Source organism: Oncorhynchus clarkii, chromosome 24, assembly GCF_045791955.1.
Source record: "Oncorhynchus clarkii lewisi isolate Uvic-CL-2024 chromosome 24, UVic_Ocla_1.0, whole genome shotgun sequence".
Classification (NCBI taxonomy): Eukaryota; Metazoa; Chordata; class Actinopteri; order Salmoniformes; family Salmonidae; genus Oncorhynchus; species Oncorhynchus clarkii.
In genome coordinates, this window is record NC_092170.1 from 42,821,756 (window position 1) to 42,846,865 (window position 25,110).

The window sequence follows — 25,110 nt, forward strand, 5'->3', positions numbered from 1 at the left end:
GTGTGTAGCATTGTGTGGGTGTTTAGTATTGTGTGTGTGTGTGTGTGTGTGTGTGTAGTATTGTGTGGGTGTTTAGTATTGTGTGTGTAGATTTGTGTGTGTGTGTGTAGTATTGTGTGCGTGTGTAGTATTGTGTGCGTGTGTGTGTAGTATTGTGTGGGTGTTTAGTATTGTGTGTGTAGATTTGTGTGTCTGTGTGTGTGTATTATCTCAGAAGTGTACGTATGAGATCTGTACGTCTCCCTCCAGCTCCACCGTGTCTATCTGGTTGTAGTTCTGGAAGCGATGGAAGAAGTCACACATGTGCTGCCCGTTCACAAACACCTTGAACCGCTGGTTCCCACAACGGATAGACATCTGAGAGAGAGAGACAGAGAGACAGAGACAGAGACAGAGAAAGAGAGACAGAGAGACAGAGAGAGACAGAGAGAGACAGAGAGAGACAGAGAGAGAGAGAGAGAGAGAGACAGAGAGAGAGACAGAGAGAGACACAGAGAGAGAGACATAGAGAGAGAGACAAAGAGACAGAGAGAGACACAGAGAGAGAGACAGAGAGAGAGAGACAAAGAGACAGAGAGACAGAGAAAGACAGAGAGACAGAGAGAGACAGAGAGAGAGACAGAGAGAGAGACAGAGAGAGAGACAGAGAGAGAGACAGAGAGAGAGAGACAAAGAGACAGAGAGAGACACAGAGAGAGAGACAGAGAGAGAGAGACAAAGAGACAGAGAGACAGAGAGAGACAGAGAGACAGAGAGAGACAGAGAGAGAGACAGAGAGAGACACAGAGAGAGAGACAGAGAGAGAGAGACAAAGAGACAGAGAGACAGAGAGAGACAGAGAGAGACAGAGAGAGAGAGACAGAGAGAGAGACAGAGAGAGACACAGAGACAGAGAGACAGAGAGACAGAGAGAGACACAGAGAGAGAGACAGAGAGAGAGAGACAAAGAGACAGAGAGACAGAGAGAGAGACAGAGAGAGACAGAGACAGACAGAGAGAGACAGAGAGAGACAGAGAGAGAGAGACAGAGAGAGAGACAGAGAGAGACACAGAGACAGAGAAAGAGAGACAAAGAGACAGAGAGACAGAGAGAGAGACAGAGAGAGACAGAGAGAGAGAGAGACAGAGAGACAGAGAGACAGAGAGAGAGTAAAAAACTTGACACAGATAGCCAAAAGGATAATGAATAAGCAACCGGACCGTAGATTAACTGAGGAAACGAGTTAGAATGTTGTCATCAATTCTAATTCTAACATCAATTCTAATTTTAAACAATGTCTGTAGATCTCATACCTGTGAACCTTGACAAAGTGAGATTCTGTGTGTGCTGTGTGTACTCACGTCAAAGTACTCTCCCTCCCGGAAGGGGTTGATGCTGATCTCTCGCTCCTCCATGCCCCAGCTCCCACCAATCATACTGTTTCTCACCACCTCTCTTTCCTGTAGACGAGGGTTCATGTGGAACGCTATGTCCCGCGAACCGCCCACAATGAAGTTTATAGAGAACCTGCAACACAACAGGCCCACCGGTAAACATATAGTCCACACTCCCTCATGCAGTAAAATACATACAGTTGAAGTCGGAAGTTTACATACACCTTAGCCAAATATATTTAAACTCAGACATTTAATCTAAGTAAAAATGCCCCGTCTTAGGTCAGTTAGGATCACCACTTTATTTTAAGAATGTGAAATGTCAGAATAAGAGTAGAGAGAATGATTTATTTCAGCTTTTATTTCTTTCATCACATTCCCAGTGAGTCAGAAGTTTCCAAACACTCAATTAGTATTTGGTGTAGCATTGCCTTAACTTGAGTCAAACATTTAAGGTAGCCTTCCACAAGCTTCCCACAATAAGTTGGGTACGTTTTGGCCCATTCCTCTTGACAGAGCTGGTGTAACTGAGTCAGGTTTGTGTCTCCTTGCTCGCACACGCTTTTTCAGTTCTGCCCACAAATGTTCTATAGGTTGAGGTCAGGGCTTTGTGATGGCCACTCCAATACCTTGACTTTGTTGTCCTTAAGCCATTTTGCCACAACTTTGGAAGCAAACTTGGGGTCATTGTCCATTTGGAAGACCCATTTGCTACCAAGATTTAACCTCCTGACTGATGTCTTGAGATGTTGCTTCAATTTATCCACATCATTTTCCTACCTCATGAAGCCATCTATTTCGTGAAGTGCCCCAGTCCCTCCTGCAGCAAAGCACCCCCACAACATGATGCTGCCACCCCCGTGCTTCACGGTTGGGATGGTGTTCTTCGGCTTGCAATCCTCCCCCTTTTTCCTCCAAACATAACGATGGTCATTATGGCCAAACAGTTCTATTTTTGTTTCATCAGACCAGAGGACATTACTCCAAAAATACGATCTTTGTCCCCATGTGCAGTTGCAAACCGTAGTCTGTCTTTTTTATGGTGGTTTTGGAGCAGTGGCTTCTTCCTTTCTGAGCGTCCTTTCAGGTTATGTTGATATAGGATTTGTTTTACTGTGGATATAGATACTTTTGTACCTGTTTCCTCCAGCATCTTCACACGGTCCTTTGCTTTTGTTCTGGGATTGATTTGCACTTTTCGTACCAAAGTACTTTCATCTGTAAAGACAGACTCCTTCCTGAGCGGTATGACGGCTGCGTGGTCCCATGGTGTTTATACTTGCAAACTATTGTTTGTACAGATGAACTTGGTACCTTCAGGCATTTGGAAATTGCTCCCAAGGATGAACCAGACTTGTGGAGGTCTACCATTTTTTTATGAAGTCTTGGCTGATTTCTTTAGATTTTCCCATGATGCCAAGCAAAGAGGCACTGAGTTTGAAGGTAGGCCTTGAAATACATCCACAGGTACACCTCCAATTGGCTCAAATTATGTCGATTAGCCTATCAGAAGCTTCTAAAGCCATGACATAATTTTCTGGAATTTTCCAAGCTGTTTAAAGGCACAGTCAACTTAGTGTACGTAAACTTCTGACCCACTGGAATTGTGATACAGTGAATTATAAGTGAAATAATCTGTCTCCAAACAATTGTTGGAAAAATTACTTGTGTCATGCACAAAGTAGATGTCCTAACCGACTTGCCAAAACTATAGTTTGCTAACAACAAATTTGAGGAGTGGTTGAAAAACGAGTTTTAATGACTCCATCCTAAATGTATGTAAACTTCCGACTTCAACTGTCGAGTGTTTATTGACTATGTAACCTGACCAGACCAGGAACATCTCTGGGGAAAATGCAACTGCAATATTTGTATAGTTGGGGGAAGGGCTAAGACTGAAATGAGCACCTACAGACCTGGTAGCTCCTCAACTAGCTCTCACAGTCTCACGTCAGAATCAGACGTTCATCCATGTTTATCAAACGTCCAAATTTCCAAGTGTTTAAGGTTAAGGCCAGGCATTAACTCTGAATGGTTAAGGTCGGGCATTAACTCTGAATGGTTAAGGTCAGGCATTAACTCTGAATGGTTAAGGTCAGGCATTAACTCTGAATGGTTAAGGTCAGACATTAACTCTGAATGGTTAAGGTTAGGCATTAACTCTGAATGGTTAAGGTTAGGCATTAACTCTGAATGGTTAAGGTTAGTCATTAACTCTGAATGGTTAAGGTTAGACATTAACTCTGAATGGTTAAGTTCAGGCATTCATTCTGAATGGTTAAGGTCCGGCATTAACTCTGAATGGTTAAGGTCAGGCATTAACTCTGAATGGTTAAGCCTTAACTCTGAATGGTTAAGGTCAGGTATTAACTCTGAATGGTTAAGGTCAGGCATTAACTCTGAATGGTTAAGGTTAGGCATTAACTCTGAATGGTTAAGGTTCTAACTCTGAATGGTTAAGGTCAGGCATTAACTCTGAATGGTTAAGGTCAGGCATTAACTCTGAATGGTTAAAGTAAGGTTTAGTATAGGCTTAAAATCAAAAACAACATTCAATCGCTGGATTTGAACATGCAACATTTGGAATCAGAGGTTTGGTTAAAACAACAATATATATAAAAACAACTTTCTACCCCCGGAATCGAAGGAACTTTGGAATCAGAGGCAGACAAACTGTTGCCCCCTAGTGGCCAGTTCACAAGTCATCTCCTGATGTCCTCAGACAGGGACGTTGAATACTACTGACTTGTATCACAGGTGACCTGCCTGTCCTCGAGGCACCATGCCTCAGATGGGTTAGGGGTTAGGGGTTAGGGGTTAGGGGTTAGGGGACTACAGACTTGTTAGATCCTCGAGGCACCATGCCTCAGATGGGTTAGGGGATAGGGGATAGGGGACTACAGACTTGTTAGATCCTCGAGGCACCATGCCTCAGATGGGTTAGGAGTTAGGGGTTAGGGGACTACAGACTTGTTAGATCCTCGAGGCACCATGCCTCAGATGGGTTAGGGGTTAGGGGACTACAGACTTGTTAGATCCTCGAGGCACCATGCCTCAGATGGGTTAGGGGTTAGGGGACTACAGACTTGTTAGATCCTCAAGGCACCATGCCTCAGATGGGTTAGGGGTTATGGGATAGGGGATAGGGGTTAGGGGTTAGGGGACTACAGACTTGTTAGATCCTCGAGGCACCATGCCTCAGATGGGTTAGGGGCACCATGCCTCAGATGGGATAGGGGTTAGGCACCATGCCTCAGATGGGTTAAGGGATAGGGTATAGGGGTTAGGGGATAGGGTAATGGGGTTAGGGTATAGGGGTTAGGGTATAGAGGTTAGGGGATAGGGTAATGTAGCTTAGCTCTGTAGGTTTAGGGGTAGAGTATAGGGGTTAGGGTATAGGGGTTAGGGTACTACAGACCTGTTAGCTCCTAGAGGTACCATGCCTCTGATGACGATGGTCTTCTTCGGAGACATCCCTCCTGGAATCATGCTGGAGTACGGGACAGGCTGATACACATAGGATAGGAGTCAGTTCATTGACACCATGTAGTGTATACTGTATGTATGTATACTTAGGACAAAACAAATCTATCCTGATGTTACTTACAGGGTTGTATATTGGCTGTCCACACATGACCGGTAGGTTTCCACCAGGATAGCATCCCTGACCACAAACAGGGATATTATCACACACACACAGACATCACATTCACACACAGACATCACACAGACACACACAGACATCACATTCACACACACAGACATCACACACAAAACACGTCACACACACATCACACACACCAAACACATCACACTCAAAACACGTCACACACACACACACACACACACACACACACACACACACACACACACACACACACACACACACACACACACACACACACACACACACACACACACACAAAGACATCCCACATCACGCACAAAACATGTCACACACACCAGAAAACAGCTGTCAGCCATACGTGTTTCATTAAGTCATGTATTTACTAACTGATGCAGAACCATCCACTGAAGAAAATTATCCCACATCCAAAGTATAAAGACCCACTGTCTCAACCACACAGGTGATAGTCCTGACCCCCCATGTTACCTCTCACTGTCTCAACCACACAGGTGATAGTCCTGACCCCCCATGTCACCTCTCACTGTCTCAACCACACAGGTGATAGTCCTGACCCCCCCATGTCACCTCTCACTGTCTCAACCACACAGGTGACAGTCCTGACCCCCCATGTCACCTCTCACTGTCTCAACCACACAGGTGATAGTCCTGACCTCCCATGTCACCTCTCACTGTCTCAACCACACAGGTGATAGTCCTGAACCCCCATGTCACCTCTCACTGTCTCAACCACACAGGTGATAGTCCTGACCCCCCATGTCACCTCTCACTGGCTCAACCACACAGGTGATAGTCATGACCCCCCATGTCACCTGTCACTGTCTCAACCACACAGGTGATAGTCCTGACCCCCCATGTCACCTCTCACTGTCTCAACCACACAGGTGATAGTCCTGACCCCCCATGTCACCTCTCACTGTCTCAACCACACAGGTTATAGTCCTGACCCCCCATGTCACCTCTCACTGTCTCAACCACACAGGTGATAGTCCTTACCCCCCATGTCACCTCTCACTGTCTCAACCACACAGGTGATAGTCCTTACCCCCATGTCACCTGGGTATCCTCCGCCCTGTGGGTATCCTCCGCCCTGTGGGTATCCTCCGCCCTGTGGGTATCCTCCGCCCTGATAAGCATTGAAAGACATACAGTATAAATACAGTGCCTTGCGAAAGTATTCGGCCCCCTTGAACTTTGCGACCTTTTGCCACATTTCAGGCTTCAAACATAAAGATATAAAACTGTATTTTTTTGTGAAGAATCAACAACAAGTGGGACACAATCATGAAGTGGAACGACATTTATTGGATATTTCAAACTTTTTTAACAAATCAAAAACTGAAAAATTGGGCGTGCAAAATTATTCAGCCCCCTTAAGTTAATACTTTGTAGCGCCACCTTTTGCTGCGATTACAGCTGTAAGTCGCTTGGGGTATGTCTCTATCAGTTTTGCACATCGAGAGACTGACATTTTTTCCCATTCCTCCTTGCAAAACAGCTCGAGCTCAGTGAGGTTGGATGGAGAGCATTTGTGAACAGCAGTTTTCAGTTCTTTCCACAGATTCTCGATTGGATTCAGGTCTGGACTTTGACTTGGCCATTCTAACACCTGGATATGTTTATTTTTGAACCATTCCATTGTAGATTTTGCTTTATGTTTTGGATCATTGTCTTGTTGGAAGACAAATCTCCGTCCCAGTCTCAGGTCTTTTGCAGACTCCATCAGGTTTTCTTCCAGAATGGTCCTGTATTTGGCTCCATCCATCTTCCCATCAATTTTAACCATCTTCCCTGTCCCTGCTGAAGAAAAGCAGGCCCAAACCATGATGCTGCCACCACCATGTTTGACAGTGGGGATGGTGTGTTCAGGGTGATGAGCTGTGTTGCTTTTACGCCAAACATAACGTTTTGCATTGTTGCCAAAAAGTTCAATTTTGGTTTCATCTGACCAGAGCACCTTCTTCCACATGTTTGGTGTGTCTCCCAGGTGGCTTGTGGAAAACTTTAAACGACACTTTTTATGGATATCTTTAAGAAATGGCTTTCTTCTTGCCACTCTTCCATAAAGGCCAGATTTGTGCAATATACGACTGATTGTTGTCCTATGGACAGAGTCTCCCACCTCAGCTGTAGATCTCTGCAGTTCATCCAGAGTGATCATGGGCCTCTTGGCTGCATCTCTGATCAGTCTTCTCCTTGTATGAGCTGAAAGTTTAGAGGGACGGCCAGGTCTTGGTAGATTTGCAGTGGTCTGATACTCCTTCCATTTCAATATTATCGCTTGCACAGTGCTCCTTGGGATGTTTAAAGCTTGGGAAATATTTTTGTATCCAAATCCGGCTTTAAACTTCTTCACAACAGTATCTCGGACCTGCCTGGTGATGCTCTCTGCGCTTTTGACGGACCTCTGAGACTATCACAGTGCAGGTGCATTTATACGGAGACTTGATTACACACAGGTGGGTTGTATTTATCATCATTAGTCATTTAGGTCAACATTGGATCATTCAGAGATCCTCACTGAACTTCTGGAGAGAGTTTGCTGCACTGAAAGTAAAGGGGCTGAATAATTTTGCACGCCCAATCTTTGATTTGTTAAAAAAGATGGAAATATACAATAAATGTCGTTCCACTTCATGATTGTGTCCCACTTGTTGTTGATTCTTCACAAAAAAATACAGTTTTATATCTTTATGTTTGAAGCCTGAAATGTGGCAAAAGGTCGCAAAGTTCAAGGGGGCCGAATACTTTCGCAAGGCACTGTATATGTAATGGTATTTGATGACACAGACACATGAACGTAACCAAGTGTGATACCAACTTACCCCCATTTGACCACCTGGGTATCCACCAGCAGGATATCCTCCCTGTTGATGGTGGGAAACATGTCAAATGTTATCCGGAGTTTATGACACTCTGAGACACAACATTCATGAGAATATATCGATATTTACAGTCACCCCGCAACATTCATGAGGATATATCGATATTTACAGTCACCCCGCAACATTCATGAGGATATATCGATATTTACAGTCACCCCGCAACATTCATGAGGATATATCGATATTTACAGTCACCCCACAACATTCATGAGAATATATAGATATTTACAGTCACCCCACAACATGCATGAGAATATATAGCTATGTACAGTCACCCCGCAACATTCATGAGAATATATAGCTATGTACAGTCACCCCACAACATTCATGAGAATATATAGCTATGTACAGTCACCCCATAACATTCATGAGAATATATTGATATTTACAGTCACCCCACAACATTCATGAGAATATATAGATATTTACAGTCACCCCACAACATTCATGAGAATATATAGATATTTACAGTCATCCCACAACATTCATGAGAATATATAGATATTTACAGTCACCCCACAACATTCATGAGAATATATAGATATTTACAGTCACCCCATAACATTCATGAAGATATATCGATATGTACAGTCACCCCACAACATTCATGAGAATATATATATATTTACAGTCACCCCACAACATTCATGAGAATATATAGCTATGTACAGTCACCCCGCAACATTCATGAGAATATATAGCTATGTACAGTCACCCCACAACATTCATGAGAATATATAGCTATGTACAGTCACCCCATAACATTCATGAGAATATATTGATATTTACAGTCACCCCACAACATTCATGAGAATATATAGATATTTACAGTCACCCCACAACATTCATGAGAATATATAGATATTTACAGTCATCCCACAACATTCATGAGAATATATAGATATTTACAGTCACCCCACAACATTCATGAGAATATATAGATATTTACAGTCACCCCATAACATTCATGAAGACATATCGATATGTACAGTCACCCCACAACATTCATGAGAATATATATATATTTACAGTCACCCCACAACATTCATGAGAATATATAGCTATGTACAGTCACCCCGCAACATTCATGAGAATATATAGCTATGTACAGTCACCCCACAACATTCATGAGAATATATAGCTATGTACAGTCACCCCATAACATTCATGAGAATATATTGATATTTACAGTCACCCCACAACATTCATGAGAATATATAGATATTTACAGTCACCCCACAACATTCATGAGAATATATAGATATTTACAGTCATCCCACAACATTCATGAGAATATATAGATATTTACAGTCACCCCACAACATTCATGAGAATATATAGATATTTACAGTCACCCCATAACATTCATGAAGACATATCGATATGTACAGTCACCCCACAACATTCATGAGAATATATAGATATTTACAGTCACCCCACAACATTCATGAGAATATATAGCTATGTACAGTCACCCCAAAACATTCATGAGAATATATAGCTATGTACAGTCACCCCATAACATTCATGAGAATATATTGATATTTACAGTCACCCCACAACATTCATGAGAATATATAGATATTTACAGTCACCCCACAACATTCATGAGAATATATTGATATTTACAGTCATCCCACAACATTCATGAGAATATATCGATATTTACAGTCACCCCGCAACATTCATGAGAATATATAGCTATGTACAGTCACCCCATAACATTCATGAGAATATATTGATATTTATAGTCACCCCACAACATTCATGAAGATTTATCGCTATGTACAGTCACCCCACAACATTCATGAGAATATATCGCTATGTACAGTCACCCCATAACATTCATGAGAATATATCGATATTTACAGTCACCCCACAACATTCATGAAGATATATCGATATGTACAGTCACCCCACAACATTCATGAGAATATATTGATATTTACAGTCACCCCACAACATTCATGAGAAGATATCGATATTTACAGTCACCCCACAACATTCATGAGAATATATTGATATTTACAGTCACCCCACAACATTCATGAGGATATATCTCTATGTACAGTCACCCCATAACATTCATGAGAATATATAGATATTTACAGTCATCCCACAACATTCATGAGGATATATCGATATTTACAGTCACCCCACAACATTCATGAGAATATATTGATATGTACAATCATCCCACAACATTCATGAGAATATTTAGATATTTACAGTCACCCCACAACATTCATGAGAACATATCGATATTTACAGTCACCCCACAACATTCATGAAGATATATTGATATGTACAGTCACCCCACAACATTCATGAGAATATATCGATATTTACAGTCACCCCACAACATTCATGAGAATATATCGCTATGTACAGTCACCCCACAACATTCATGAGAATATATAGCTATGTACAGTCACCCCACAACATTCATGAGAATATATAGCTATGTACAGTCACCCTGCAACATTCATAAGAATATATAGCTATGTACAGTCACCCCACAACATTCATGAGAATATATAGCTATGTACAGTCACCCCATAACATTCATGAGAATATATTGATATTTACAGTCACCCCACAACATTCATGAGAATATGTAGATATTTACAGTCACCCCACAACATTCATGAGAATATATAGATATTTACAGTCACCCCATAACATTCATGAAGATATATCGATATGTACAGTCACCCCACAACATTCATGAGAATATATAGATATTTATAGTCACCCCACAACATTCATGAAGATTTATCGCTATGTACAGTCACCCCACAACATTCATGAGAATATATCGCTATGTACAGTCACCCCATAACATTCATGAGAATATATCGATATTTACAGTCACCCCACAACATTCATGAAGATATATCGATATGTACAGTCACCCCACAACATTCATGAGAATATATTGATATTTAAAGTCACCCCACAACATTCATGAGAAGATATCGATATTTACAGTCACCCCACAACATTCATGAGAATATATTGATATTTACAGTCACCCCACAACATTCATGAGGATATATCTCTATGTACAGTCACCCCATAACATTCATGAGAATATATAGATATTTACAGTCATCCCACAACATTCATGAGGATATATCGATATTTACAGTCACCCCACAACATTCATGAGAATATATTGATATGTACAATCATCCCACAACATTCATGAGAATATTTAGATATTTACAGTCACCCCACAACATTCATGAGAACATATCGATATTTACAGTCACCCCACAACATTCATGAAGATATATTGATATGTACAGTCACCCCACAACATTCATGAGAATATATCGATATTTACAGTCACCCCACAACATTCATGAGAATATATCGCTATGTACAGTCACCCCACAACATTCATGAGAATATATAGCTATGTACAGTCACCCCACAACATTCATGAGAATATATAGCTATGTACAGTCACCCTGCAACATTCATAAGAATATATAGCTATGTACAGTCACCCCACAACATTCATGAGAATATATAGCTATGTACAGTCACCCCATAACATTCATGAGAATATATTGATATTTACAGTCACCCCACAACATTCATGAGAATATGTAGATATTTACAGTCACCCCACAACATTCATGAGAATATATAGATATTTACAGTCACCCCACAACATTCATGAGAATATATCGCTATGTACAGTCACCCCACAACATTCATGAGAATATATAGCTATGTACAGTCACCCCACAACATTCATGAGAATATATAGCTATGTACAGTCACCCTGCAACATTCATAAGAATATATAGCTATGTACAGTCACCCCACAACATTCATGAGAATATATAGCTATGTACAGTCACCCCATAACATTCATGAGAATATATTGATATTTACAGTCACCCCACAACATTCATGAGAATATGTAGATATTTACAGTCACCCCACAACATTCATGAGAATATATAGATATTTACAGTCACCCCATAACATTCATGAAGATATATCGATATTTACAGTCACCCCACAACATTCATGAGAATATATAGATATTTACAGTCACCCCACAACATTCATGAAGATTTATCGCTATGTACAGTCACCCCACAACATTCATGAGAATATATCGCTATGTACAGTCACCCCATAACATTCATGAGAATATATCGATATTTACAGTCACCCCACAACATTCATGAAGATATATCGATATGTACAGTCACCCCACAACATTCATGATATTTAAAGTCACCCCACAACATTATATTGATATTTACAGTCACCCCACAACATTCATGAGAATATATTGATATTTAATATTATGAGGATATATCTCTTACAGTCACCCCATAACATTCATGAGAATATATAGATATTTACAGTCATCCCACAAACATTCATGAGAATATATAGATATTTACAGTCACCCCACAACATTCATGAGAATATATAGATATTTACAGTCACCCCATAACATTCATGAAGATATATCGATATTTACAGTCACCCCACAACATTCATGAGAATATATAGATATTTACAGTCACCCCACAACATTCATGAGAATATATAGCTATGTACAGTCACCCCGCAACATTCATGAGAATATATAGCTATATACAGTCACCCCACAACATTCATGAGAATATATAGCTATGTACAGTCACCCCATAACATTCATGAGAATATATTGATATTTACAGACACCCCACAACATTCATGAGAATATATATATATTTACAGTCAACCCACAACATTCATGAGAATATATAGATATTTACAGTCATCCCACAACATTCATGAGAATATATCGATATTTACAGTCACCCCACAACATTCATGAGAATATATAGATATTTACAGTCACCCCATAACATTCATGAAGATATATCGATATGTACAGTCACCCCACAACATTCATGAGAATATATAGATATTTACAGTCACCCCACAACATTCATGAGAATATATAGCTATGTACAGTCACCCCACAACATTCATGAGAATATATAGCTATGTACAGTCACCCCATAACATTCATGAGAATATATTGATATTTACAGTAACCCCACAACATTCATGAGAATATGTAGATATTTACAGTCACCCCACAACATTCATGAGAATATATTGATATTTACAGTCATCCCACAACATTCATGAGAATATATCGATATTTACAGTCACCCTGCAACATTCATGAGAATATATAGCTATGTACAGTCACCCCATAACATTCATGAGAATATATTGATATTTATAGTCACCCCATAACATTCATGAGAATATATCGATATTTACAGTCACCCCACAACATTCATGAAGATATATCGATATGTACAGTCACCCCACAACATTCATGAGAATATATTGATATTTACAGTCACCCCACAACATTCATGAGAAGATATCGATATTTACAGTCACCCCACAACATTCATGAGAATATATTGATATTTACAGTCACCCCACAACATTCATGAGGATATATCTCTATGTACAGTCACCCCATAACATTCATGAGAATATATAGATATTTACAGTCATCCCACAACATTCATGAGGATATATCGATATTTACAGTCACCCCACAACATTCATGAGAATATATTGATATGTACAATCATCCCACAACATTCATGAGAATATTTAGATATTTACAGTCACCCCACAACATTCATGAGAACATATCGATATTTACAGTCACCCCACAACATTCATGAAGATATATTGATATGTACAGTCACCCCACAACATTCATGAGAATATATCGATATTTACAGTCACCCCATAACATTCATGAAGATATATCGATATGTACAGTCACCCCACAACATTCATGAGAATATATAGATATTTACAGTCACCCCACAACATTCATGAGAATATATAGCTATGTACAGTCACCCCACAACATTCATGAGAATATATAGCTATGTACAGTCACCCCATAACATTCATGAGAATATATTGATATTTACAGTAACCCCACAACATTCATGAGAATATGTAGATATTTACAGTCACCCCACAACATTCATGAGAATATATTGATATTTACAGTCATCCCACAACATTCATGAGAATATATCGATATTTACAGTCACCCTGCAACATTCATGAGAATATATAGCTATGTACAGTCACCCCATAACATTCATGAGAATATATTGATATTTATAGTCACCCCATAACATTCATGAGAATATATCGATATTTACAGTCACCCCACAACATTCATGAAGATATATCGATATGTACAGTCACCCCACAACATTCATGAGAATATATTGATATTTACAGTCACCCCACAACATTCATGAGAAGATATCGATATTTACAGTCACCCCACAACATTCATGAGAATATATTGATATTTACAGTCACCCCACAACATTCATGAGGATATATCTCTATGTACAGTCACCCCATAACATTCATGAGAATATATAGATATTTACAGTCATCCCACAACATTCATGAGGATATATCGATATTTACAGTCACCCCACAACATTCATGAGAATATATTGATATGTACAATCATCCCACAACATTCATGAGAATATTTAGATATTTACAGTCACCCCACAACATTCATGAGAACATATCGATATTTACAGTCACCCCACAACATTCATGAAGATATATTGATATGTACAGTCACCCCACAACATTCATGAGAATATATCGATATTTACAGTCACCCCACAACATTCATGAGGATATATCGATATTTACAGTCACCCCACAACATTCATGAGAAGATATCGATATTTACAGTCACCCCACAACATTCATGAGAATATATCTCCATGTACAGTCACTCCACAGTATTCATGAGAATATATCGATATTTACAGTCACCCCGCAACATTCATGAGAATATATAGCTATATACAGTCACCCCACAACATTCATGAGAATATATAGCTATGTACAGTCACCCCATAACATTCATGAGAATATATTGATATTTACAGTCACCCCACAACATTCATGAGAATATATATATATTTACAGTCACCCCACAACATTCATGAGAATATATAGATATTTACAGTCATCCCACAACATTCATGAGAATATATCGATATTTACAGTCACCCCACAACATTCATGAGAATATATAGATATTTACAGTCACCCCATAACATTCATGAAGATATATCGATATTTACAGTCACCCCACAACATTCATGAGAATATATAGATATTTACAGTCACCACACAACATTCATGAGAATATATAGCTATGTACAGTCACCCCACAACATTCATGAGAATATATACATGTCAGTCCCCCATAACATTCATGAGAATATATTGATATTTACAGTCACCCCACAACATTCATGAGAATATATAGATATTTACAGTCACCCCACAACATTCATGAGAATATATTGATATTTACAGTCACCCCACAACATTCATGAGAATATATAGATATTTACAGTCACCCCACAACATTCATGAGAATATATAGATATTTACAGTCATCCCACAAAATTCATGAGAATATATAGATATTTACAGTCACCCCACAACATTCATGAGAATATATAGATATTTACAGTCACCCCATAACATTCATGAAGATATATCGATATGTACAGTCACCCCACAACATTCATGAGAATATATAGATATTTACAGTCACCCCACAACATTCATGAGAATACATAGCTATGTACAGTCACCCCGCAACATTCATGAGAATATATAGCTATATACAGTCACCCCACAACATTCATGAGAATATATAGCTATGTACAGTCACCCCATAACATTCATGAGAATATATTGATATTTACAGACACCCCACAACATTCATGAGAATATATATATATTTACAGTCAACCCACAACATTCATGAGAATATATAGATATTTACAGTCATCCCACAACATTCATGAGAATATATCGATATTTACAGTCACCCCACAACATTCATGAGAATATATAGATATTTACAGTCACCCCATAACATTCATGAAGATATATCGATATGTACAGTCACCCCACAACATTCATGAGAATATATAGATATTTACAGTCACCCCACAACATTCATGAGAATATATAGCTATGTACAGTCACCCCACAACATTCATGAGAATATATAGCTATGTACAGTCACCCCATAACATTCATGAGAATATATTGATATTTACAGTAACCCCACAACATTCATGAGAATATGTAGATATTTACAGTCACCCCACAACATTCATGAGAATATATTGATATTTACAGTCATCCCACAACATTCATGAGAATATATCGATATTTACAGTCACCCTGCAACATTCATGAGAATATATAGCTATGTACAGTCACCCCATAACATTCATGAGAATATATTGATATTTATAGTCACCCCATAACATTCATGAGAATATATCGATATTTACAGTCACCCCACAACATTCATGAAGATATATCGATATGTACAGTCACCCCACAACATTCATGAGAATATATTGATATTTACAGTCACCCCACAACATTCATGAGAAGATATCGATATTTACAGTCACCCCACAACATTCATGAGAATATATTGATATTTACAGTCACCCCACAACATTCATGAGGATATATCTCTATGTACAGTCACCCCATAACATTCATGAGAATATATAGATATTTACAGTCATCCCACAACATTCATGAGGATATATCGATATTTACAGTCACCCCACAACATTCATGAGAATATATTGATATGTACAATCATCCCACAACATTCATGAGAATATTTAGATATTTACAGTCACCCCACAACATTCATGAGAACATATCGATATTTACAGTCACCCCACAACATTCATGAAGATATATTGATATGTACAGTCACCCCACAACATTCATGAGAGTATATCGATATTTACAGTCACCCCACAACATTCATGAGGATATATCGATATTTACAGTCACCCCACAACATTCATGAGAAGATATCGATATTTACAGTCACCCCACAACATTCATGAGAATATATCTCCATGTACAGTCACTCCACAGTATTCATGAGAATATATCGATATTTACAGTCACCCCGCAACATTCATGAGAATATATAGCTATATACAGTCACCCCACAACATTCATGAGAATATATAGCTATGTACAGTCACCCCATAACATTCATGAGAATATATTGATATTTACAGTCACCCCACAACATTCATGAGAATATATATATATTTACAGTCACCCCACAACATTCATGAGAATATATAGATATTTACAGTCATCCCACAACATTCATGAGAATATATCGATATTTACAGTCACCCCACAACATTCATGAGAATATATAGATATTTACAGTCACCCCATAACATTCATGAAGAATATATAGCTATGTACAGTCACCCCATAACATTCATGAGAATATATTGATATTTACAGTCACCCCACAACATTCATGAGAATATATAGATATGTACAGTCACCCCACAACATTCATGAGAATATATAGATATTTACAGTCATCCCACAACATTCATGAGAATATATTGATATTTACAGTCACCCCACAACATTCATGAGAATATATAGATATTTACAGTCACCCCACAACATTCATGAGAATATATTGATATTTACAGTCATCCCACAACATTCATGAGGATATATCGATATTTACAGTCACCCCATAACATTCATGAGAATATATAGATATTTACAGTCACCCCATAACATTCATGAGAATATATTGATATTTACAGTCACCCCACAACATTCATGAAATATATCGCTATGTACAATCATCCCACAACATTCATGAGAATATATCGCTATGTACAGTCACCCCACAACATTCATGAGAACATATCGATATTTACAGTCACCCCACAACATTCATGAAGATATATCGATATGTACAGTCACCCCACAACATTCATGAGAATATATCGATATTTACAGTCACCCCACAACATTCATGAGGATATATCGATATTTACAGTCACCCCACAACATTCATGAGAAGATATCGATATTTACAGTCACCCCACAACATTCATGAGAATATATCTCCATGTACAGTCACTCCACAGTATTCATGAGAATATATCGATATTTACAGTCATCCCACAACATTCATGAGGATATATCGATATTTACAGTCACCCCACAACATTAATGAGAATATATTGATATGTACAATCATCCCACAACATTCATGAGAATATTTAGATATTTACAGTCACCCCACAACATTCATGAGAACATATCGATATTTACAGTCACCCCACAACATTCATGAAGATATATCGATATGTACAGTCACCCCACAACATTCATGAGAATATATCGATATTTACAGTCACCCCACAACATTCATGAGGATATATCGATATTTACAGTCACCCCACAACATTCATGAGAAGATATCGATATTTACAGTCACCCCACAACATTCATGAGAATATATCTCCATGTACAGTCACTCACAGTACAGTATTCATGAATATATCGATAATTACAGTCACCCCATAACCTTATATTACAGTCACCCCACAACATTAATGAGAATATATTGATATGTACAATCATCCCACAACATTCATGAGAATACATCGATATTTACACTTACCCCACAACATTCATGAGGATATATCAATATTTACAGTTACCCTACAACATTCATGAGAATATATTGATATTTACAGTCACCCCACAACATTCATGAGGATATATAGATATTTACAGTCACCCCACAACATTCATGAGGATATATTGATATTTACAGTCACCCCACAACATTCATGAGGATATATCTCTATGTACAGTCACCCCATAACATTCATGAGAATATATAGATATTTACAGTCATCCCACAACATTCATGAGGATATATCGATATTTACAGTCACCCCACAACATTCATGAGAATATATTGATATTTACAATCATCCCACAACATTCATGAGAATATTTAGATTTTTACAGTCACCCCACAACATTCATGAAGATATATCGATATTTACAGTCACCCCACAACATTCATGAGAATATATCGATATTTACAGTCACCCCACAACATTCATGAGGATATATCGATATTTACAGTCACCCCACAACATTCATGAGAATATATCGATATTTACAGTCACCCCACAACATTCATGAGAATATATCTCCATGTACAGTCACTCCACAGTATTCATGAGAATATATCAATATTTACAGTCACCCCACAACATTCATGAGAATATATCGATAATTACAGTCACCCCACAACATTCATGAGAATATATCGATATTTACAGGCACCCCACAACATTCATGAGAATATATAGATATTTACAGTCACCCCACAACATTCATGAGGATATATTGATATTTACAGTCACCCCACAACATTCATGAGAATATTTAGATTTTTACAGTCACCCCACAACATTCATGGGGATATATAGCTATGTACAGTCACCACACAGTAATACATTGCTCAGCCCTCCAGTGGTCTTGTATGGCTTAGTAGGTAGATCATGACACAACGCCAGGATAGTGGGTTCAATACATATAAAATATCAATATCGATACATACCGCCATGTTGCCTCCTCCCATTCCTCCTGTAGGATATCCACCTCCCATTCCTCCTCCTCCCTGAAAAATACACAGCTTATTCCAGCTACATCCGTTCTGCCGTGTGTGTGTTTGTGTGTGTGTGTGTATGTATGTGTGTATGTGTTGTGTAGCAAGTCCATACTCAACTCCCACTCCACCTGGGTATCTATTGCCTCCTACTTGAGTGCCCTTATGCAAAAGCACCAAACATTGAGCACTTAAGAAAAAAGCAATTATATTCATATTATACCTGTGGGTGCCCCTACACTTGCCCCTACACCCTGCCCCTACCCCCTTGCCCCTACACCCTGCCCCTATCCCCCTGCCTCTACACCCTGCCCCTATCCCCCTGCCTCTACACCCTGCCCCTATCCCCCTGCCTCTACACCCTGCCACTATCCCCCTGCCCCTACACCCTGCCCCTACACCCTGCCCCTATCCCCCAGCCCCTACACCCTGCCCCTACACCCTGCCCCTATTCCCCTGCCCCTACACCCTGCCCCTATCCCCCTGCCACTACACCCTGCCCCTACACCCAGCCCCTACACCCTGCCCCTACACCCTGCCCCTATCCCCCTGCCCCTATCCCCCAGCCCCTATCCCCCAGCCCCTATCCCCCAGCCCTTACACCCTGCCCCTATTCCCCTGCCCCTATTCCCCTGCCCCTATCCCCCTGCCACTACACCCTGCCCCTACCCCCCCGCCCCTACCCCCTGCCCCTGCCCCTACACCCTTGTCCCTACACCCTGCCCCTACACCCTGCCCCTACCCCCCTGCCCCTACACCCTGCACCCTGCCCCTGCCCCTACACCCCTGTCCCTACACCCTGCCCCTACACCCTGCCCCTGCCCCTTCACCCTGCCCCTACCCCCCTGCCCCTACACCCTGCCCCTATCACCCTTCCCCTCCCCCTGCCCCTACACCCTGCCCCTACCCCCCTGCCCCTACCCCCCTGCCACTACACCCTGCCCCAGCCTCACCCCGATGACGTTGATGGTCTGGATGGAAACGTCGCCTCCTATCTGCAGAGCGTTGACTCTCTCGACTGGAATACGATGCTTGAACATGTGAAAGTCTCGCCCATTCACTGTCACCTACGACAGAAAAACACATCAGCTCATCTGACCATACACAACTGTGGTCTAACCCAACTCAACAGGGCATTGGGCCATGACAGGTGTCTTTTATACTGATAACAAGTTCAAACAGGTGCCATTAATACAGGTAATGAGTGGAGGACAGAGGAGCCTCTTAAAGAAGAAGTTACAGGTCTGTGAAGCCAGAAACTTGCTTGTTTGTAGGTGACCAAATACTTATTTTCCACCATAATTTGCAAATACATTCATTAAAAATCCTACAATGTGATTTTCTGGATTTGTTTACAGGCCTCTCTCATCTTTTTAAGTGGGAGAACTTGCACAATTGGTGGCTGACTAAATACTTTTTTGCCCCACTGTATATAGTATCTCTATATCTGACCTGGTAACCCTCCTGGTTAATGATGATAACCATCTCGAAGGCGTCTCCCTTGCTAAAAGGCATGTGGTGGGTCTTCTCCTCTGAACCCCATTGCCCTTCCTGGCAGCTGTTGAACACCACCTTGTCCCATCCGTCAAAGCGAGGGTTGAAGTGAAAGCCGATATCACCGCCCTCAAATTCCCCACACTGCAGGTTAATGTTAAACCTAGAGGGGGTGTTAGAGAGAACATAGGATGAACAGATCGTACACAGGTAACACAGCTAACACTGGTAACACGGCTAACACAGCTAACACTGGTAACACTGGTAACACAGCTAACACAGCTAACACTGCTAACACAGGCAACACAGGCAACACAGATAACACAGCTAACACAGGTAACACAGCTAACACAGGTAACACAGCTAACACAGCTAACACAGCTACACGGGTAACACTGCTAACACAGGCAACACAATTATATATATAACGACCCCATTATATACCACCCCGAGTCTTTTAGTGGAACGACCCCATTATATACCACCCCGAGCCTTTAGGTGGAACCACCCCATTATATTCCACCCCGAGCCTTTAGGTGGAACGACCCCATTATATACCCCCCCGAGCCTTTAGGTGGAACGACCCCATTATATACCACCCCGAGCCTTTAGGTGGAACGACCCCATTATATACCACCCCGAGCCTTTTGGTGGAACAACCCCATTATATACCACCCCGAGCCTTTTAGTGGAACGACCCCATTATATACCCCCCCGAGCCTTTAGGTGGAACGACCCCATTATATACCACCCCGAGCCTTTAGGTGGAACGACCCCATTATATACCACCCCGAGCCTTTTGGTGGAACAACCCCATTATATACCACCCCGAGTCTTTAGGTGGAACGACCCCATTATATACCACCCCGAGTCTTTAGGTGGAACGACCCCATTATATTCCACCCCGAGCCTTTAGGAGTCTTAATGTCCAGGTCACATTGTGCTTCTTAGAGAAAACAACTGTTCCAACTGATATGACCGACTGTGGTCTGAAAGGCAGGTAAAATACACAGAGGACGAGGAGGTGGGAGCTTCTGATAAACGTGTGTGTGCCTTTGCCTTGCCCTCTCTCTCTCTCTCTCTCTCTCTCTGATAGCACAAGGATAAACTTCCTTATTCTAACAGGTTCAGCAGGCTGAGGCAGAGAATGTTCTTTCAACGTACATTAGTCGTTATAACTTGATATACTGCAGCAGATTTTCATCATAAACTAAACTACGTCCACACTGAACAAAAAAATATACACGTAACAATTTCAAAGATTTTACTGAGTTACAGTTTATGTAAGGAAAGCAGTCAATTGAAATACATTTAAATTAAATTAAATAAATTAGATGAATTCATTAGGCCCTAATCTATGGATTTCACATGACTGGGAATACAGATATACATCTGTTGGTCACAAAAAAAAATGCAAGGGTGTGGATCATAAAACCAGTCAGTATCTGGTGTGGATCATAAAACCAGTCAGTATCTGGTGTGGATCAGAAAACCAGTCAGTTTCTGGTGTGGATCAGAAAACCAGTCAGTTTCTGGTGTGGATCAGAAAACCAGTCAGTATCTGGTGTGGAACAGAGAACCAGTCAGTATCTGGTGTGGATCAGAAAACCAGTCAGTATCTGGTGTGGATCAGAAAACCAGTCAGTATCTGGTGTGGATCAGAAAACCAGTCGGTATCTGGTGTGGATCAGAAAACCAGTCAGTTTCTGGTGTGGATCAGAAAACCAGTCAGTTTCTGGTGTGGATCAGAGAACCAGTCAGTTTCTGGTGTGAACACCATTTGCCTCATGCAGCGTGACACATCTCCTGTGCATTAAGTTGATCAGGCTGTTGATTGTGTTCTGTGGAATGTTGTCCCACTCCTCTTCAACGGCTGTGAGAAGTTGTTGGATATTAGCGGGAACTGGAACATGCTGTCGTACACGTCGATCCAGAGCATCCCAAACATGCTCAACGAACGACATGTCTGGTAACTATGCAGGCCATGGAAGAACTGAGACATTTTCAGCTTCCAGGAATTGAGTACAGAACCTTGCGACATGGAGCCGTGCAATATCATGCTGAAACATGAAGTGATAGCGGCAGATGAATGGCACAACACAATGTACCTGTGGTCATGTGACACAGGTGCGTCAAGGATATATAAATACCTGTGATCAACTGACACCGGTGTGTCAAGGCTATATAATTACCTGTGGTCATGTGACACAGGTGTGTCAAGGATATATAAATACCTTTGATCAACTGACACTGATGTATCAAGGCTATACAATTACCTGTGTTCATGTGACACAGGTGTGTCAAGGCTATAAAATTACATGTGTTCATGTGACACAGGTGTGTCAAGGCTATATAATTATCTGTGATTATGTGACACAGGTGTGTCAGGGCTATATAATTACCTGTCATCAACTGACACAGATGTGTCAGGGCTATATGATTACCTGTGATCATGTGACACAGGTGTGTAAAATCTATGTAATTACCTATGGTCATGTGACACAGGTGTGTCAGGGCTATATGATTATCTGTGATCATGTGACACAGGTGTGTCAGGGCTATATGATTACCTGTGATCTTGTGACACAGGTGTGTCCGGGCTATATGATTACCTGTGATCTTGTGACACAGGTGTGTCAGGGCTATAAGATTACCTGTGATCATGTGACACAGGTGTGTCAGGGCTATATGATTACCTGTGATCATGTGACACAGGTGTGTCAGGGCTATAAGATTACCTGTGATCATGTGACACAGGTGTGTCAGGGCTATATGATTACCTGTGATCATGTGACACAGGTGTGTCAGGGCTATATGATTACCTGTGACCATGTGACACAGGTGTGTCAAAGCTATATAATACCCTGTGATCATGTGACACAGGTGTGTCAAGGCTATATAAATACCTGTGATTACCTGACACAGGTTTGTCAAAGCTATATAAGTACCTGTCACCTGACACAGGTTTGTCAGGGCCATATGATTGTTTCTCCATCACATTTGCATCTGACACCCTGATGAAGTCGTTAGCTGTTACGTTCTCAAGCATTTTATTTGTGACTTAGCCCACACATTAAAATATCTCTAACTTTCAACCCCACGTGAAGTGCCTGGACTTGGACTTCCCCATCAGCACCTATTAGTGGTCAGTGTGTGTGGAAGTATTCCTCTCCAAGATCACCTGGTTGTTTTGGAATACTCAACCCACCAGGCATCGATCCCATACGAGGTCTTTTTTTTGTAATTCATAAAATACAAATTCATATAAAACAATAAGTCGTAGACCAATATAATTTAGCACATCGTCGTTGATACAAATCCCACAAATGAAGAATGTGTAAATGTTGTTGCCCTTCAAAAGTTCCATTCTGATCATGTGTAGCACACCTCCAATCCTCAGAGGTTGTGTGTTTCTCACCTGGTGATCTCGTGGGGGATGACTCCCTGGATGTAAATAGACATCCCTGATCTCAGCCCGCCGTAGATCGGCCCCACATAGGGGATACTCTGCACAAAACACACAGTAATAATCGTTTAACAACTATACACAAGTAGAGATGCAAGGCACTCTGGGAAATAATAACCATTTAACAACTATACACAAGTAGAGATGCAAGGCACTCTGGGAAATAATAACCATTTAACAACTATACACAAGTAGAGATGCAAGGCACTCTGGGAAATAATAACCATTTAACAACTATACACAATTATAGATGCAAGGCACTCTGGGAACTTTTTTAAGTAGGTAGAGTAAAAGTTTGAGAAGGAAGTAAATGAAGATTGTAGGTACATACAGACAGCCAATGGCTGGGCTTCAGTCAATTCAGAAAGATAATTGAAATTGGAATTTCAGTGTACTTCCTGAATTGACTGGAATTGAAATTGAATTGACCCCAACCTTGAAGAACGGTAGATCCAGACAATATCTATGATATCTGTATACACTAGACAAGGAGACGTGCTACTCACAGGGTTGTAGACGGGCTGATAGCCAGGTGGAGCAACGAACATGATGGCTGTCACTCAGAGATCCACAGACAGACGGACGGAGAGACGGAGGAGAGGCGAGTCAGAGAGAACAG

General features: G+C 40.5%; 1 protein-coding gene across 1 annotated transcript; it reads right to left on the reverse strand.

Annotated features, from left to right (window-relative positions):
* Window positions 1-144: 144 nt before the first annotated feature.
* LOC139382735 (galectin-4-like) lies at window positions 145-25,097 on the reverse strand. The gene is made up of 11 exons (XM_071126846.1): window positions 24,998-25,097; window positions 24,444-24,532; window positions 20,984-21,188; window positions 20,485-20,598; window positions 19,484-19,543; window positions 7,846-7,887; window positions 6,066-6,146; window positions 4,982-5,038; window positions 4,793-4,881; window positions 1,342-1,507; window positions 145-357 (listed from the first exon to the last, which is right to left on the reverse strand). The coding sequence occupies exons 1-11, from the start codon at window positions 25,037-25,039 to the stop codon at window positions 211-213; spliced, it is 1,092 nt and encodes a 363-aa protein (XP_070982947.1). The 5' UTR covers window positions 25,040-25,097; the 3' UTR covers window positions 145-210.
* Between the last annotated feature and the right edge of the window lie 13 nt (window positions 25,098-25,110).

Bases quoted from the DNA above. Each gene is read 5' to 3' on its own strand.
- LOC139382735 (XM_071126846.1), bottom strand. From the start codon at position 25,039: ATGTTCGTTGCTCCACCTGGCTATCAGCCCGTCTACAACCCT. The intron at 24,533-24,997 runs GTGAGTAGCACG...TGTTTTGTGCAG, and splicing joins ATCAGCCCGTCTACAACCCT to AGTATCCCCTATGTGGGGCC. The intron at 20,599-20,983 runs GTCAGATATAGA...TTTCTGTCGTAG, and splicing joins TTAACCAGGAGGGTTACCAG to GTGACAGTGAATGGGCGAGA.